The sequence below is a fragment of the Nelusetta ayraudi genome, unplaced genomic scaffold, assembly GCF_046127955.1.
Source record: "Nelusetta ayraudi isolate G7.1 ecotype Tasmania unplaced genomic scaffold, CSIRO-AGI_Nayr_v1 ptg000032l, whole genome shotgun sequence".
Lineage (NCBI taxonomy): Eukaryota > Metazoa > Chordata > Actinopteri > Tetraodontiformes > Monacanthidae > Nelusetta > Nelusetta ayraudi.
Window position 1 is genome coordinate 392,196 of NW_027466082.1, and position 19,165 is coordinate 411,360.

The window sequence follows — 19,165 nt, forward strand, 5'->3', positions numbered from 1 at the left end:
ATATTTCACCACAACTCCCATTGTATGCAGACGCGTGCAACGTTCCATGATTGCTAACTCCCAACAAGACTCGAGTAATGTCATCCTTAACATGAAATCACAAACCGCAGCATCAGTTCAATAAACTTTTATTTCATAATCAGTGACACACACATTCAGTCTTGTCGTCAGTTTTCTTCATTCTGTTAGCCCTGATATTTTTCACAACAAACTACAGCTGTCTTAAGGTCAGGTGGATCCAGTGCTGCGTTCGGGGTCCGGTGTTCCCGGGAAAAATCGCTACACTGTACGTACAGTACGACGACGTACAGCCAAAACATTGAATAATCACTGAAGTTTACATATATATGTATGTTTTTAAACCAGAACTTTACCTTTGGATGGACTTTATTCATAGTTGGATAAATTTGTAAGCAGCATGAACCCCACTAACCCGACACTGAATCACCATCATTTCCCTATGCAACTTTATTCAAACACACGTGTTGGCACAGTCCAATCGGCAAACCTTCATATCAATGCTACCTACAATATTTTTTTTATATATATGTACAATTACTTCATGTACAGAATCAGCTCTTTGGAGTGCAACCGCTTCTTTTAGTTCCTCAAAGTCAACACATATGAAGCCACTCGAGGAAATACAAGATATGGTTGCTGGGTCAAAATGTCAAGCAGTTTAAACATTTATATTTATGATACATTAAAGTAAAAACACCCCAAAGGAATAGCTGTAAAGCTGATAACATATCACATTTTGCCATAACCTGTAGTAACTCATATACACATTTCAAAAATACCTCAGCATTGAGTGCAAACAATAAAGCCGATAGAGCGGAAAATTCAAGTGATATAATTTAAGAAAACAAATGAACAACAACAACGACGATGATGATGATGATGAACATGAGAACATATTTACAAAGAAAATTACATTTAAAAAAAATTGCAGCAACATATTACAACAGTCAAAAAAATGGATATGGCTTCAAACAAAATTTGGATCTTCATCATGAGATTTGCGTCGTGGTTGAGTCCACGGGGGCTCAACGGCTTCATTTGGAAGGCAACGGGTTGTCGGGGGTCGTCGGAGTGACCACCTCTTTGTAAAAGTTCTCAACCTGCTCTTTGTACATCTTCATCACAACCGGCCGCTTCAGCTTCATGGTCGGGCCTGTTGGGTTCAATCAGTCAGTCTGTTAGATTCTTGGTTTCATGGGCACACGGATGGAATGAAGAGGAGGAAGAAGAAGAAGAAGAAGAATCTTCACTCACCCAGCTCTCCTCCAGTGATGGAGAAGTCTTGGTCAAGGATGGTCCACTTCTGGATGCGCTGGGCATTGGAGGTGGACTTCTTGTTGACAGCATTGATTCCCTCCTGGATGGCAGTCTGGACGGCCCGGTCTTTGCCGCCTGCAATCTCCGACACTCGAGTGGCCCTGCTGCCCAACTTCCGGCAGAACTCCACGGCGTCTGGCGTCAGCTCGTCCTCTGGCTCTCCGGAGTCAGGGTTCACCTTAGACTGTGGCGGGACAAATTCAAAAAAAAAAAAAAAAAAAAAAAAACGACTTAATACTGGACGTAAGAAGTTAGACCAGGCAATGGAAAACTATGGCCCGGGGGCCAATATGCGGCCCGTTAAGCTTTCTAACCCGGCCCGCTGAACTTGAAGAAGTTATATTAAAAGTAAGGAAGCCATAAAACAGGTGCGTTTCATTAATGTTTTAAGAGTTGTTTCAATAAAGAGCTAAATACCGTGGGGCTTTGAAGACATACTTTGTTCATTTTCAAACGACACTAAGTCACATGATATCTATTTTTCTCCCATGAGGTGAGTCATCCTCTCTCTCAGACAGCACGACAGGAAATGACTCTAAAACGCAACCCCACCAATTCCAGTTTTCTCCACTAGATGGAAGCATGTGAGAAGAAATACCAGAGCAGTGCTCATCACTTGGGAGCGTCGACCTGCTCCACTTATGAAGACGTAAACCTCGTCTGAGGTGACACAAGACTAGGTAAGATAAGATAAAGGATCAGACATCAAGTTTACAATCTACGTCTCAGAACAAAACGGAGATCAGCCCCATCTTCAGTCCGTGTTTTCTCCACCACATTATGTTCAACCGCGTTATCCGCCCGTGTCTTTATTATAGTGAACGCGACGTTTGCTGCGAAGAACCACAACTACTATTGACCTGAAGCCATTTTTCTTTGCACGCGCACAACATTTCTAGAACAGTCTTGGAAGTCTGATCGCAAGTAAATCATCAGTTCCGCTCAATGAGTCGCGCCTCAACATTTTTTTAATCAATCTTCCCTCGACTCTCTGCGTGATCCGACGCGAACAAACTGAACCGGTGGAGTTTCAGATACGTTGACAATCTCGGACGTCAACTTCCCGTTAACCAGAGACAATTTGTATGGGGGAAAAAAAAAAAAATCAGAACTGTTTTCATAGGAGAGCAACAGATGCAGCCATGTTCCCCGTCCCTCAGGCTCCATCATTGTTTACAGATGCCCTCGCAGAATCACGTTATGAAGCTATATATAACCGCAGCTTGTGCCGACAGCTGCTGTGGTGCCATTTTAGAATGTCACTGACGCAGCACATTCGGCTGCCGGTCGCTTCCCCCCCCCCCCCCCCACCCCCCACCCCCACCCCCCCGACGGGTTTAGCCGAGATTGGCTTGGGTTGCTCTTGTGCAAATGGATTTTGACTGCCTCTATTTTAAGGCTAGACACGAGAGCGCGGAAGAAAACAAAACCAAACGGGTTTTGCAACGAGTTCTACGAGGTGGGTCGGTCAAAGAATGCACGCACGTTCTCGCCCTTTTGTTTTCGCGAGCCTCCCTCTGAAACAATTACCTTGATGGTGAGCAGCATAGACAGGAACTTCCTCTTGTCTCCGATCAGCATGGCGTTGCTGATGAGCGGCACGGCCTCTTTGACGGCGTCCTCGATGGGAACCGGTGGGATGTTCTCTCCTCCCGCTGTGATGATCAGTTCTGAGAAAACACACACACACACACACACACACACACACACACACACACACACACACACACACACACACACACACACACAGAGGGCACAGATTTAAAAAGATGCTACTCCTGGGTTGCTGAATCCATAGTCAAACACTCACTAATCCTCCGTCTAACCCACGCATGAGCAAGCTACGGCCCGGGGGCCATATGCGGCCCATTTAGCTTTTTAATCCAGCCCAGCAATTTTCAAGACATTGTATTAACAGTAAGTGAGTAATAAAATAGCTGCATTTCATCAACATTTCCAGTGTTTTTAAAGAGTAATCTCAATAAAGAGCTAAGAAAAGACACATTTTGCTGCAACACCTTTGTTCATTGTAGTAAAGCACGTTTTATACATATCCCATAATATACTTTTCTTTCCTATGAGGTGGGTTCATCTGCCCCTGCCCCTCTGTCAAATTTTAGAACCCATGGTGGCCCACCAGTGACAAGCTTTGCCCCCCCCCCCCCCCCTCCCCGGCCCAGTCTTCACCCTGCTTCAAGGAAAACACAATAGCTACCTTTGATTCTCCCAGTGATGAAGAGGAACCCGTTTTTGTCGTGCTTGCCCAGGTCGCCCGAGTGCAGCCAGCCCTCGGCGTCCAGAGCCTCCTCCGTCTTGTCGGGCATGTTGAGGTAGCCCATGAAGACGTGGCGGCCCCAGAAGCAGATCTCGCCGTTGCCCTCCGCGTCCTGACTGTGCAGCTTCGTCCTGCACCCCGGGATCTCCTTGCCGCAGCTGCGACACGGAAAAGCCGTTGGTCAAATCGCGCCCCACTTTGGAAAACCCGCAGGAAAACCTGCTACCAGCCGACGCCCGCGCACCTGGTGAGTTTGAAGGCCTCGGGCAGGGAGATGGTGTGCGGGCCCGTGCTCTCGCTCATGCCGTACAGCTCGTACAGGGGGATGTCCAGGCTGAGGAAGAACTCCAGGGTGTCTTTGGTGATGGGCGCGGCGCCCGTGTAGCACTTGGTGCAGCGGTCCAGCCCCAGAGCCTTGCGCACCTTTTTGAACACTAGCTTCTTGGCAACGTGGTAGCTGAAGGGTGGGCGTGCCTCTGCGTCGCTCCTACACACGAGAGGAGACAGGGGAAACCAAAGACACTTGAGTGACATCACACTGACGGGGAGGAGGAGGGGGGGCCTCTGTGGGCTTGTCGTATTCTAAATATCTCAAGATAAACCCAGGAAATGCAGTCACCAGTACGCCATTTCCTATTTAGTCTTTGCATATCTGCATACAGCTGCACTGCATATCCCAGTTTACTTCCGCTCGTCTGGTAAAGCGTTGCTTGCCGTGAATTTGTAAGACTGCACACTGTCGAGCCGACCTCATTCAAAGATCAGTCCGTAAACCTGCTTCGTGAATCATGTGCTTAGTGAGCGGCCTCTTCTTATTTCTTTGTCTACTTGTGATTCATCCAGAGGCCAGCGCCTATTTAATGGATGTGCGCGACCTCTCTGCTTTTTGCAGTGTGTGTGTGTGTGTGTGTGTGTGTGTGTGTGTGTGTTTGTTGTTGTTTTTCAAAGACCGCTGCGGTTTGGAACACCTACCGGTTCATCTTGCTCAGGTTGGTCTGCAGGCCGACGTCTTTGGCCCAGGCGGCCACCTTCCTGCGCACGGTCGAAGCCTTGGCCCCCGTCGCCCTCATCCCCTCCTGCATTTTCTCCCACACGCGCGGGACGCCCATGAAGGCCGTGGGGCGCACCTCCTTCAAAGTGTTGACCAGGGAGCCCTGACGAGACACACAGACGCGCACGGTCACATGGTGGAGTGAAGATCAGGAAGAGGAAAGAAAAAAAAAAAAGAAGCAACCCTTGCTGGCGCCGACGCGAGCCAAACCCCTCTATTGAGCCTCTTGTTTCTGTTTGCGGAACATGCAGACAGGAGCGTGTGGACAGTAGCTCTTTGTCACTCGGGAGCCGCGCCTCCCCCGTAACGGCGTTACACGCTTAATGCGTGTTAATTAACCCATCGGGGATGATGGCGGTGCGGCTGATGGCGGTGCTGAAGTGGAGTGGCCCCTAAAGACACGAGGAACCTTTCGCGGCTCCTCGTGCTGCCCCATTAGCAATCATCCGATGAATTGACAAATTCATATATATATGTGACCAGTCCCTCCCCCCCCCCCCCCCCCCCCACACACACACACACACACACACACACACACACACTTTCATTAATCGCAAAACATTCCGGGGTGAATATTTAACCGCACCGACTGCCGGGAAAGACACATTATTCAAACGCCATCTCTCACCTTCAGTGCGTCAGGCTGGGCGAAGTGGGTCATCCCGCCCACCTTCATGGTGAGCCACATGTCCACCATCTGCGCGGCGATGTGGCTGAGCGGCAGGTAGCTGACCACCACCTCCTGCGCCTGAGTGGCGTCCGTGAGGCGGACGTGCCGGATGGTGGACAGCGCCGTCCACGTGATCTGAGGGGGGAGGGGGAGGGAGGGGGGGATAAGGCATAATAAGACACATGTTCCCAGAAAACACTACCACGGACACACCAGTGGCCCTCTTTATGGGAGGATTTATAGATCTGTAGGTGAGAGAACAAAAAAAGGTTTGCGACCCTCAACCAAATGAGAGGTCGTTCTGCCGAGCTGGTGGACTCCCGATTGTGCAAACTGAGAGGGAGGGAAAAAATGTCCACTTACATTGTCATGACTGAGCATGACTCCTTTGGGCTGGCCTGTGGTGCCTGAGGTGTAGATGAGCGTGCAGCATTGGTTTGGCTTCTGGCTGGAGATGACGGCGTCCAGGGGTCCGTCGGGCTCGTTGCTCCCGAGCGCCATGAATTCAGCCCACTGGAGGAGGGGGGTGTGTAAAAAGGCATTTTGGATCAGGCTTCTGGAAGTGAAGAAATCTGTCTCCTCAGAAATCCATACATAGATGCGCATCTTACCGAGTATGTGTTTGGTCTCTTTTCTTTCAGTTCGTCTTTGTACTGGATGATGGCTTTCAAGTGAGGCAGCTGGTCTTCAACCTGTCGACGAACCAAATCCACGACAATCTTTAATCTTCTAGGTGAGAAATAAATCTCATTTTAAAAAAAAAAAAATAATAATAATCTATTGGAAGTCTTTTCCAGGCTTAATCAAGTCCTTAAGCTTAAGAATAATTCAAAATACAGCAGTCATTTCATTTCATTGACATGCTGGACCGAGTTGACCGAGGGAGTTGATGGGGGGGCGGGGGGGGCAGTGGCTCTGTGTCAAATTAAAGAGGAGACTAGAAGTCAGACACATGACCAGGGTCAGTGTTGCATAAAGTGTGGCAACAAGTCTACTGTCGGTCATGCAAGGCTTTTTTTTTTGTCACAGTCCTCGTATTACTCATTACTCAACGGGTTTGATAACAGAAAAGATCCATAAAAGGTGCCTTCAGGGCAGGACAGACGGACCTCATTGAACAAAATCATTCAAAAAGCAAAAAAAAAAAAAATTTGATAATATGCTGGCAATCATTTGGCAAGATCATCTAACAGCAGAGCACGCTTGGGCTCTTTGTGCCACATTCCTGATTTAACTACACGTGACGTGAATATTAATAAACATATATCCCAGTTGGTCAGACCTTTTAGTAACACTGAACAAGCTTAAACTACTGACACCTTCACCCACAAACAACACTTTTTTGGGGTTTTGTTGTCCTTGTCCTTGTCTTTTATCCCTGGACTCACCTGGAGGATCTTCTGCAGCTGCTTGTGGTTCTCCACCACGATGATGTTGGCTTTGCAGTTGTCCGCCACGTACTGGCAGGCCTCAGGAGAGTTGGTGGTGTAGATGCCCACAGCGAAGCCCCTGTCAGAAGAAAAGCAGACGCGCCAGGCTTTTAGCAAACCCACTTGTCACTCCCTGTCACCCTAACCCACGTGTTCCTCGTTGTATGTGCTCTTCAGTTCCAGGCTTGCTTTCTCATCCATTCTGTTCGGGGTTTTTTTTTTTTTCTTTTCTTCAAATGACTACTACTACTTAAATGTTTGGCCACAAACTACATACATGTTACTCTTGATGATCAGTCGTGCACCTCAGGTAAAATACAACTTGAATTGACTGCAGTGTGGTTTGAGGCTGCAGGATAAGTAGGACACACTGGTTTCGTCGCATAAAGTTAACCTGTGCTTTGGCTTAAGACCTGCTTGACAAGTCCATTGTAGTTTCAAAGGATTCTTGGGGCGAGCGAGGCGTGGGAATCTCCTGGCTATACATGTTTCTCGTCTCAGCACACAAGAGGACGTTTGTACCGAGGCCACATATGATCACGCTCGTCTGCCTCAGCCACAGAACATCTAAACTGGGGCCACGGCTTCAGTTGGGCCAACGAGTGTTTGAAATAAATAAAAAAAAACAAACAAACAAACTTCAAGTCATGGAACACGTGTTTGGTGAAGTCAGACGTTCAGCTGATGCCAACGTGGCCGTGACTAACGGGGAGGTTAGGGTCTCGGAGGAGGAGGGGTTTCAGGCTGTGTGAGCGGATGCTTATTTGTTGGTTTGTTTAAGGTCACCGAGAGGAACACGAGGTTTCACTTCTGCTCTCATGACTAATGGGACTTTCACACAACTTACAAAAAAAACAAAAACTGTGGAACTTCCTACAAGCACATATTCACGAATTAAATAAAACAGACAGTGCTCTTATATTAAAATGTTGTTGTTGTTGTTGTTGTTAATCATACCTGAATATTTAACGCCTACTGACTAGACTGATGTCTGAGAAGCGTATACACTACCAGTCAAAAGTTTGGGAAGACCCGTTTCTTCTTTATCTACTACTTTCTACTCTGTAGATGGATACATACTGTAGACATTCAAATATATGTGCATTGTGCAAGATCTGTGGATTAATGTGGCAAATGAAAAAAATGTTAAATACCTAAACATGTTTCAAGGGGACCAATCTAGAGCATCTAAAATATAAAACTTGCTTTTGTGTTTAATCCATATTCCACATGTGTTCGGTCACAGTTTTGATGCCTTGAGTGACAATCTACAATGTCAATGGTCATGAAAATGAAAAAGGAAACCCATTCAATCAGAATAATGTGTCCAAACTTTTTGGGGGGAATTTCAACTCAAAACTCCCGAGAGCTGCTTCAGTAAGCGTCTGTTAGTAAACTGGCAGAGCACTGTCCAGCAATTGCTGCAATATTTCTGTGGGGTAAAGGCCACAGACGACACCCGAGGCTATTCTAGGGTAAAGTGTCTCGTCGTGAATTGCATCAGTTTGGGGGGGTATATAGTACAGGATTGCACAACGGCACGGTGGGCCGAGGGGCTGCAGGCACAGACCAGCTGGGGTCACGCTGGGATGCTCAGTCAGAAGGAGGTGAAAGGGGACAAAAATGATTATGACCACACTCACCCTGCCAGAATGGCTCCGATGTCAGAGATGAACCACTCGGCTGAGTTGAAGCCCAAGATCCCAACGCCGTGGTAGCGCTGCAGGCCAAGCTGTACAAGGACATGGCGTCTTTTGTTAGGCACACCGAGAAACTTCAATCCATGGCGACGGCCGCTAAGGCTTAAAAATAACTCACGGGGAGCCGTTTACGGCTTATGATGAATACATCCTATAATGACGGAATCACGTTCAACGACGCTGAAACTTCACGTCTTTAATTATATGATTACGATGACAAAACTTCCCACTGTCACCTGGATCTTTTAAGTGTCCCTGGATCGGGGTTTTCCGCACGTACAGAGGTACTTGAATGCAGCATTTAACCCCATCTGCTGATTGATTCACGCGCTGAGAGCGCGGAGCTGCTTAACGAGTGTGACCGCGTGTAGACGGTGAGAGGAGTCCCGGGGTGAAAACGGGCGCACAACAATTTACCAGAATGGAAAAAAGGTCTGTTTTGACCAGAGAAAAAAGAAACCCTGCGAGCGCTCGCAACACCGTTGTGTGTGTGCGTCGCTAAAAAGCCGAGTCGTCTGTGACAAAGCGGCGCCGGCTCACGTTGCCCCCCCCCCCCCCCGCCCCCGAGTCGGCACGCGAGGCCGCCGGCTCGTGCATGTATTTACAGAAGGCCACGTCGCAAAGGCCGTCTGTGAGAGAGTCTCTGCGTGTACGTGCGCCACTCTTTTGAGGTTGCGCGCTCGCAAATCGTGTTGGGGGCTCAGACAACAGCCTGCTCTGTGGCGCAGGAGCGGCTGAGGCCGGAGGAGGCGCCTCGCCTTTCGGCTCCGCTCTGTCATGAGCTCTTTTGTCCCACTTTGCAGAATATCGAAAAGGGGCTCGGCAAGATCTCCAGGAGAGATTGGTAGCGCTGAGGACCAATGTGCTTTTTTTTGCCTCCTGCTCGGTCTCTATCTATGCCTCTACCTGAGGGGGGAGAGGAGAGACATAAAAACTGCCATCTTTGGGAATTCATCGCCTGCAATAGCACTTCCCTGCTTCTATTTTCCAATTTCAAAATGTTCCTGTACCTTGAGGAAGCTCTTGGCGGCGATGCGGCAGGTCTGGTAGTACTCTTTGTAGTTCAGGCTCTTCTGCTGCTCGCCGTCCGTCCAGCTCAGGGCTTTGAAGTCCCCGAAGCGCTTCACGGCCGAGGTGAACATGTCGTTGATGGTCAGAGGCTTCTCGGCCGCCAGGCCGGAGTCGGCCATCCTCAGTTTCACCTCGCCGTCTCCCTGCGTCGTCCACAGGGGCGGCCCCCCGGCTGATGCCGCCACCGACAGGGAGTTCGGCCGCTGGGCTTTCGCTGCGAAGAAGGTTTTTGTGTGATTACATCAGTCAAGTCAATCAAGTCCAAGAGTTGGAATTTAACATTTCTCCTCCGTTCTTATTTTCAAAGGCAAAGGGTGGGTTCCCCTTCTGCAGCAAATAAACCAAGTCTCTGGGGAAATAGTCAAGAAAGGGCTGCCACATGTTCTGGAAGGCGCTGGGGTTGCCTTTTAAAATGGCACTTCAGACATTCCATAGGAAAGACCTTCAGTGTTCCTCTGTACCACTGTGTGACACAAGCCGACTTTCTATTCAAGCATTGTGTGTTTGTTCAAGCTGGCAATTTTTCAAGCCAACTAGTTTCTGGGCTTTAACGACTCAAACTCCAAACACTTTCCTGCTGTTGAACAGCAGTTGAAGCTTTTCAAACGGGCCACCGGTGCGACGTGGATCTCAAACGTAAACGCTGCTGCAGTGTACAAAGCAATAAAGTCTAATCTAATCTTCTAATCTATGTCTATATCTATATCTATATCTTATCTTCTTGCTTATGACCTCATTATAAGTGCATTTAGCTGCTGCTTCAGAACTTCAGCCAACTCATTTTTGAAAATAGATGATCCTGTGAAGCAAAAGCTGTAAATAAAAAAAACCCAACGTGGCAATTAAAAGATGTTGCTAGTTCAAACACAAAATGTTTTTTGTGAAAACGCACCGGCCAGACTTTGTTGGGTTTTTTTTTTTTTTTTTTACACGTCATTGAGAGGCAATTAAGAGGAAGTACATTTTCAGCAGATTTATGGCTGAACACACACAGGTTTGTTATCAGCATATGGAGCAGATGGCCCAGCCAGAAGAAGGCAAACAACAACACCAATTCAACCATGTTGTTAAAGTATTGACCTCAAAAAGTAATTTTGACTCCTGCTAATGAGGTCAGTCTCAAGTCACAGGCGGTTGAGATAAATACGATGGACAAGTTAACATTTTCCAGAGACGAGCGGGAAAGTGAAAGTCAAGCTGTCCTGCCAAAGAATGTCCGACCAGCTCACTTCAGCAGGGGGAAAAAAACATGGGTTCTGGGAAATGGTGACTAAATAAACCCTGCTTGTCCCTTCTTTTTTTTTTTTTTAATAACAGTGTTATTGTAAAAGCTGAGAGAGAGAGAGCGAGAGAGAGAGAGAGAGAGAGAGAGAGAGAGAGAGAGAGGGAGAGCGAGAGAGCGAGAGAGAGAGAGAGAGAGAGCAATCCTTCCATCCACGCCATGGGCGTTTCCTCTGGCACTCACCTGTTTGCGCGTTGCTTGCAGGGACCTCTGAAGTCTCCACGCAGCATGCGGCGGCCTTATTACGAACGGCGCTCTCCTCTTCTCTTTCCCCTGCAGACTCGTCCTCCGAGGATGAGCTACAGTTGAAAAAAAAAAAACCAAAGACTCAGAAGGCGGTCGACACATCCTGGGAGAGAGCTGACCGTCGTGTGAGTGAGACTGGCTGCCAACGTCCCATTCCTCTTGTGCTTCAGGTAAAAAAATATATATATATATATCCCAACGGCTTTGGTTGGACCGGTAGGAGCCGTCTCTCAGTGACTAACCCTAAACCCCAACCCTGGCCAAGGTGAGTGGGGCGCTTTAGCGTCGACTTACTTTGCCGTATCCGCGATGGCGTCGTCCAGGGAGGCGGCGCAGGACGACTCCAGGATGCCTCCCGCACTGGAAGACTCCATCGCAACGGCCTCAGACATGGCGCCAGGTTCACACACCGTCACTGAGACGGAGACGCACGGCACGTTAGGGAGTGTTAAAAAAATATATACACATCAGGTGAAAAAAAACACAGAGGACATTGTATTCCCCCCCCCCGCCCCGCCGCCCCCGGATGTCCACATCTTCCTGGCTGTTCCTTCCGATCAGTGGGAATAAAACATTCACCCATCCATTTAACGTCCGTTATGTCCGACGTCGTCGCTTCAGAAAAATTCAGCTCGGAAACAAACGCACTAAAGAGCAAAACGTTACCAAGACGCTGAAACAATCCACCCTGATCCGCTTCAAAGTGTGGTTTGGGGCTTGGAAAACCGGAGACCGGATGATCGCCGGCAAACATCTCCAAAGATTGTGCCCGAGAAGATTCTGATGAAACTGACCCAGATTAAAGGTTACCCAGAATAAATAGCCCCGGAGGTTTTTTGTTCCATTTCACTGAAGTTCTTTAGTCTCTTTGACTTCAAAGTCACACTCCGGTGTTCAGTCGCCCCACCCCACACTGGAGTGGCGCTGGCCTTTTCAGAATGTTCACTGTAGTCTTTAAAGCTCCACTACTGTCCTCATTTGCATATCAAAGGACTCCGTTTCGCCGCTCTAAAGTTCTGCCTTTTGGCGTGGCGGCATCTGCTCTGTTGGTAAAATTAGTTTGTGAGGAGGGAAACAAAAAAAGAGGACCAATCTGAGACTTGAGCCCATCTTATGCCAGGAGCCTTGAAGTTTTTGGAATGTTGGGTAAAAAAACAAAAACAGAGTTGCTGAATGGAAACATGCAGGGATTTAACGCCCAACCCCCTCCACCCACATTCCTCAATTTAGCAGGTTGATTCTAATCCAACCCCGTTTAGAATGTCGGTGCGGCCACTGATCACCCTTCTTCATTCTTTGGTGAGAAACCCGGGATTCCTTTTCCATGAGCTCATTCCAGGAAACACAGAGGCCTCCCAAACAATCGACTTGTCAATCGGCTGTGAGCGGTAAACCCGCACCTCTGCGACGCCGCCTGCTTGTCCCCCCCCCCACCACCACCACCACCACCACCACCACCCTCCTCTTTTGACAAACTGCAGGTCTGAGCTCTTGTTTTTCTAAGTTAGCCAAAAAACACATACCAGCGCCAGTCGGCCTATTGTAGCCGCAGCCTGTCAAAACCACGCTGCCGCGGTCAGCTGGGCGCGTACGAGTGAAAAGCACACCGGTTCTACCGGGGGTCAGAGAGCAGGGCCGGAAATATTTTCCATCTGGTGGTAATTGCTTTACACGTGTTTGCCAGCCACACCTTTCAAAGTGTAGCAGACACGGTTTGAAACCTTCAATGTGACAACGATATCAAAGTAGCAGGAAGAAAATGGGGGGTGGGGGTATAGCACAGGAATAAGCAGCCATCACATCGCCTCTTACTGTAAACTCTGATTTAAGAGGAAATCAATAATCAGGCCTGCTTAAATTATGTGTGGGGTCGTTGGCATTTCCCTACAATACCCTGGAGAGTCCCGGGGGTCCCCACGGTGGCAGTAGATCAATGTCACTGGGGGGGGGGGGATCTGCACATTTTATTTCTCCCTCAAGCTGGATGAGAGGATGGCAGTTTCCAGCAGCAGCAGCACGAGAGAGATCATGTCGAGGCTCGTCTTGCCCACTCGGGGGGGCCAATTTAATCCCTAGTCCCCACCCCACCCCCGTCACTACACCACACACACACACACACACACAAACAAACACACCTCCCCACGCTGCTTTGTGCCCCGTCATTGTTTTCTCCTCCCAAGCATTAGGGTCAAGGGGGTGGGTGAGGGGCATGGTCGTGATCTTAAGAAAAGAGCCAGTGGTTTGAAACCTCATGGGTCAATAACAACAATGATAATGATAATAAAGCCTTCATAATCAGACTGACAAGGGTCCTGCAGCTCATTCTGGCCTGCGCTGTTTATTTCCGACGCTCGAGCCATTTTGGTCTGATGATCTACCACCGACCGCCACGTGAGCTCGTCCCGTTAACGTCACAGCGAGTGAAGTCCTCAAGATGAACGCGTCCTCCTGCCCTGGAGTGACCATCCCACCGGGCCTCCCCCCCCCCCCCCAACGTCCCCGAGGGAGAGGAGCGAGCTTGTAACCGGGGAGACTTGCTCAAATGCGCATGTACTCCTCATGTTGAGATAAGCTTCCCCCGAAACTCCCGAGACAAGAAACACAACTCTCTTGGGGAAGTACGTGGTTAAAAATGGACTGCACCACTTATATAGCGCTGTCCCAGCACCTTCAATTACCTTACCATCATTATTTTAGTCATTCGCTTCTTAAATGATATCTTGCCATGGTAACAACCTATTAAAAAGACACAAAACCAATACCAACCATCACCCCCCCACCCCCCACCCCCACCTCCTCCCTTGCGTGGTTGTACAAAGCCACCCTGCCATGTGGCAACACTACAAATGCCCTTCATGAATTACACGAAGGCTTTAGCTCCACGCACACTGACATCACTGCATTCATGCAACAAGGAGGGGATTATGAATGTGGAGCAGGGTCTGGGGCTGCACCAGCTGTTGGGATTGACGCAACTGTTGAACAGACAACATTTGGACCGTTTCTGCTGGATCACTGATTCATGTAAATTGCTCACCACTGTAAAGCTAAAGCAAAAACTAACTAAGGTGGTTTGCCATTTTCACGATGCCCGTCTATCCAGTTCTGGAGCTGGGTGTGATCTCCAGCATCCTCCCCTCCACATCACTCATCAAAATATGTTTAAAAAAAAAAAAAAAAAAAAACGATCACTGGCACGTTTAGAAGAAGAAATGGCGTGTTCACGATTCTATTTCGTTCTTCTTCTTCTTTTTCTTTTTCTTTTTTAAAGGGAAAAAAGAAGAAGAAAATTGCTTATCCTCTGGGAAATTCAACGCCGGCTCTGGTGGATGGGTTACACCCTTTTTTTTTTTGCAAGACGTGTCGATGTGGTGTTCTATTTGTTTCACATGTTCTTCGTATGTTCCTTACATGCAGGCTGCACATGCAATCACACTTGCCTCAACTGAAACCAGAATTATATATTAGGACTAATAATGGCACGATTGTCACCAGGAAAGGCTCTGGGGCATGAGGGCAAACGAGACAAAGGTTTACAAATCCTTCAAATACGGACATATGTTCCAAAACTACTCACGTTCACCCATTCACATAATGAATCAAAACTCACAGCGACCGTTGGAAGCGGTTTTTTTTTTTTTTTTTTTTTTTTTGGTTAAAGCTGAAAAGGCAAATGGACAGCGTCTGTTAGATGAAAACAAAAGTTTAAAAAAAAAAGGGAATTACTCACGTCGCATTGCTGTAGAATATTTCTCTCTTTTCTGCGATCTGTGATGATGGTGATGATAATGATGATGATGATGATGATGATGATTAGCTCTTGAGTCTGAGTTCCCGCAGATTCCGCGCTCGACGTTAAAATAACACAAATACGAGACCGGCTGTGTCTCCAACTAAAGCGGCGTATCATTCATTTTCAAACACACTAGCCGGCTCGGTAGGTCCCGCCCCTTAAAACAGCCCCACCCAGCCGCGGCGGCAGCAGCCTGCTTCCTGCATACGAGCCCCCACCACCCCCCCAGCTAACGGCCAGGAGGCCTCTGATTGGCTAAGACCGCTCACACCACAAGACACACATTCCATATATGGACTCCGTGGGGGGAAGTGGCGTACTCTCTCTCTCTCTCTCTCTCTCTCACACACACACACACACACACACACGCACGCACACACACACACACACGTACGTTGCTGACGCGCCGGCTGGGGTTACAGCCGGTCAAAATCGAGCAGCATCCATGCGGGTTTTGGCTCTTGGTTTCTACTTCCCTCCTCCGCCATTCAAGGAAACACACATCAGGACATCTACGCCCTGTGACCTCTTTCAGTCAAACTGAGAGGGAACAAACGTGTCACTTATCACTCCGTTGTCTAGTAACCCCCCCCCACACACACACACAGCTATGCAAATGACTGCGTTGTGGTAGTGCGTATCTTTTTTTTTTTTTGTTGAGGTATTAGTATTTCATGCACCCAGTTTCTAGTGGTAGCCAATCATTATGCTCCATGTCAGAGTGTCAGAGTTAATGTGACCACCTGCTCACTGACTGGAGTATCTTACTGGGGAGATTTAGCATTGCTGAAGATATTTAATTTATTAACGTGGTTGTTGCAACTGGTTAATATTTGACTAGTGATTTAAATGTAGCGCCTGCTGAGTATCCGCTTCAGTTTTGCTGCAAACTCAGATAAGACACACACGTTTGTGTTGTTTTTTTTTTTGCATGTGTGTGTGTGTGCGTGTGTTTGTACTTGAAAGTGTAAAACTCTGCATGTGGCTGCTAAAATACAGCCATGTACACGAGGCACTACTGAGGTCAGTATTGTAATTATGCTGTAGTCATTACGTTGTCAGAATTTAATGAACACTGCCAATTGCGTCCTCTGTGAGACGTAAAGGAGAGCACCAGAGAGGTACCATTGCAGTTTAACATGCCAATCCTGTTCTTCCCGTTCCTCTTTTCCATGCCCTCATGCGTGGCTGAAGGATACTGCAGTTGCAGAAGCAGAAACAGAATCTTTAGGATTTCCCAAAGCTATAGCCATCGGCTAATTTTGGGCCTCTTTTGCAGCTGCGAAAGTAAAAGTAAAATGCCCGTCGTGATGTTTTTCAGAGATGTCACAGTCTCTGTGTCCTTTACTGTAGCTCAATAAAGAAATTTCCCTTCACCCCCCGCTGCAATTTTTGATAAATATTTGGCAGAAATCATAACGATCTCCTCGACATAAGCCAAACCATAATGTTGATCAAATATCACATTCTTAATAACACATGGAGCATATTGGCAGTAGTTTTAAAGTAAGCTGTTTGCAACAATGTAGTATTATTATCGCTTCATTAAACAGTTCAGGCAACAGATGTGGATGTGGAAAAATATCTCCTCATTTTGAAATTTCGCACTAATTCTCAGAAATGAGATAAAAATAAGTCCAAGGAATAAAAATAAACAACTCTTCTGCAAGAAGTGTCACGTGACTTCATAAAAAAAAAATGTGTGTCATCACTGCTGTATAGAAAGATCAGTCTCAGCCAATTGCACTGCAAGAAGAAAACTCTGAGGCACCACACCACAGCATCACGTGATCTGGTCCGTCCATGCGCAAATGCTGAACTGCTGCAGGATGCATTCAGCGCGGATGCTCCGTGCACCGAGGTTATTGTCGGTCAATGACATCCTGTTCTCTGCTCATGCTCATGCAATGCTGCACTACTTGAATGACACCTCACACTGAAGTACAATTTTCCTTTTCAGTCTTTTCCTTGATGACAACATAAAGGTTTGGCGCGTCTTCATCCAGCAGGTGTTTTCGGCCAGAACAAAAAAAATCATCCAGATTACAAATGAATCAATAATGAAAGATGTTATTGATTAAAGTTGAGGAAACTTACCATTAGCTCTACTTAAATGACATTTAAATAGGCTAGACAGTAATCTGATTATAATATTGTGGCTGGGACATATGCTTTAATTGAAAATAATGCAAGGCTTTGACTGTAATGCATTTTTATATGCAGAATGTTTACTTTTTGACGTGATTGCCACTTTAAAATGACCTGTACCTGAGTATTTCTCCCTGTCTCAGTGGTCTTTTGGTCTTGTAAGTAAATGTGAAAATGTATTTAAGTAAACTTTCCTTATTTATACTTCCGAGGTTATTGTTCACCAGTTAAGTATTTATATTTTCACCTCACAGGATCTTCTTTGCGAATGAATACTTTTCATCTAATGGATCTGCAAATTGTCTCTGCTAACGGATGCATATCAATAAAGCGTGTGTATTTTTAAATAAAGGCCATTGCCTCACATTATGATTCAGAAATGTATTTTCGACCTCTAATTTATTTGCATATCATAAAATACAAATACTTTCTCGTCATGTTCATTTTAAACAATGCAACAAAAAAGTAATTAAAAGTAATTACTATGCTCATGAAAATCGCACATTATCTTTAACAATGGTGCCTAACATAGACTTAAAAAAGCCAAGAGATGAAATCAGCATTAGTAATATTGAATGATGATAGCGTAGCATGATTAACATTTTGCAAATGAGTAAAATATAAGAGTATTCAGTCAGATGTGCTATGGCTTACCTCAGCAAGAGAGTACTGTCCTTGAATGGTGTGACTGAATGTGTCACACAGGACAACTTGTGAATGCCTCTTCCTTCGACAAAGGTTCAAACCCACAGTGAGCTGTGGTGACCTTCTGCTCTGTCTCTGTTTTCTACAGTTATGTTTTACAACATCTATATCTCTGTGACAACAAAGTTGTTAAAATCTATTTTATGGCTCTTTATGAAGTCATTTTGCATCTAACCAAAGTGAGCCCTTTTACAGCGTACTTTTTTTTTTTTTTTTAACTGCAGGACAGTGTTCCTCTTTTTGTAACATTAACATGTGAGTCTTACTTTTTGCAGGACTGAATACTAAGGCTATTTCACATTTTTAAAGAATAACCCCAATGAAAAACATGTACGTTTTAAACCACAATTAAGATATTTAGCAAGTGTATTATGTACTCAATTGTGTAATTGTGTATTTAATGTGTAACTTAAAGGGTGAGCCACAAAACCTTGCTAATATGAAATGTGATAACTAAAATACAACAAATTGTATTCCTTGTATCATTATTTCATTATTGATTGTCATTTGAGGCTGGCAGAATTCTAATCTGCTGTTAAGGTCAAAAGACTGAGCGATGTGGCTTTTCAAAATCTTGATAGTAGGTTTAAATGTCACATAATAAAATGGGGAATATTGTAACATACAATTACAGTTTCAGAAAGCATATGTGCTGTGTATCTCAATATTTCGAAATGTCCTCTTGAACACTAAAATACGTCCATATGGCCAGTGCCGTTTGACATACAGAAAGGTCAGTAAAAATGGACATTAGGAAATCACTGAAGAACATTTATCTTAAAATATCTGCTGACCAATGTCAATTTTATGGTTCCTTGCCAATGCTGGGTTACACAAATGAGGTGACTTTACCAAAGATCAGACTAAATCCACCCAGAGGTGAAGATAACCTGACTGGTGGACAAACTCCAAAAAAAAGTTGCACCAACGATTTTGAAAATTGACCTCAGCAGTGTCATTTGACCGGGGTAATTCTAAAAGGCCACGGTTTTGAAATCCGGTCACTATCGTTCAATAAAACATTTTGAGTCTAAAGGGCAAGCGGAGAGCTTATTTGAAAATCTCTGAGACATTTGATTAAACTTTAATCATAAAATCATGAGTTTTTTTTTAAATACAAGATATAAATGTGCATATATACATTTTTATTGGCTGCTTTCGTCCCTTTTCAGAACCTATAGTGACATAAATCCTTGTAATCATGCTATAGATCTGTGTATGTATTAATATAAACAAGCCTTTCTTATATTACTTCTTCTTCACTGTCGCATCTTGCTTGCTCCGGGGGCCCGGTTGGTTCTCTCTGATTGTATAAAGCGCTTTGAGACGCCTTTGGTTGTGATTTAGCGCTGTACAAATAAAAGTTTATTATTATTATATTATATTTCATGTGAAAGGTCAGAAAACCCTTCACATGTACTATAATCACGAATATAAAATGCAGTTCTTACCTTTA

General features: G+C 46.0%; 1 protein-coding gene across 2 annotated transcripts; it reads right to left on the reverse strand.

The window, feature by feature from the left end:
- Window positions 1–546: 546 nt before the first annotated feature.
- acsbg2 (acyl-CoA synthetase bubblegum family member 2) lies at window positions 547–17,678 on the reverse strand. 2 transcript variants are annotated; one of them, XM_076031247.1, is made up of 15 exons: window positions 17,659–17,678; window positions 11,358–11,478; window positions 11,001–11,116; window positions 9,475–9,749; window positions 8,408–8,496; window positions 6,723–6,843; window positions 5,946–6,026; window positions 5,698–5,847; window positions 5,293–5,469; window positions 4,586–4,767; window positions 3,858–4,100; window positions 3,554–3,771; window positions 2,869–3,008; window positions 1,276–1,522; window positions 547–1,174 (listed from the first exon to the last, which is right to left on the reverse strand). In XM_076031247.1, exons 2-15 carry the CDS (start codon window positions 11,453–11,455, stop codon window positions 1,056–1,058), a joined length of 2,256 nt encoding a protein of 751 aa, XP_075887362.1. In that variant the 5' UTR covers window positions 11,456–11,478; window positions 17,659–17,678; the 3' UTR covers window positions 547–1,055. The 2 variants fall into 2 exon arrangements, with proteins under 2 accessions (XP_075887362.1, XP_075887361.1); XM_076031246.1 differs by lacking the exon at window positions 17,659–17,678 and adding an exon at window positions 14,794–14,992.
- Window positions 17,679–19,165: the final 1,487 nt, after the last annotated feature.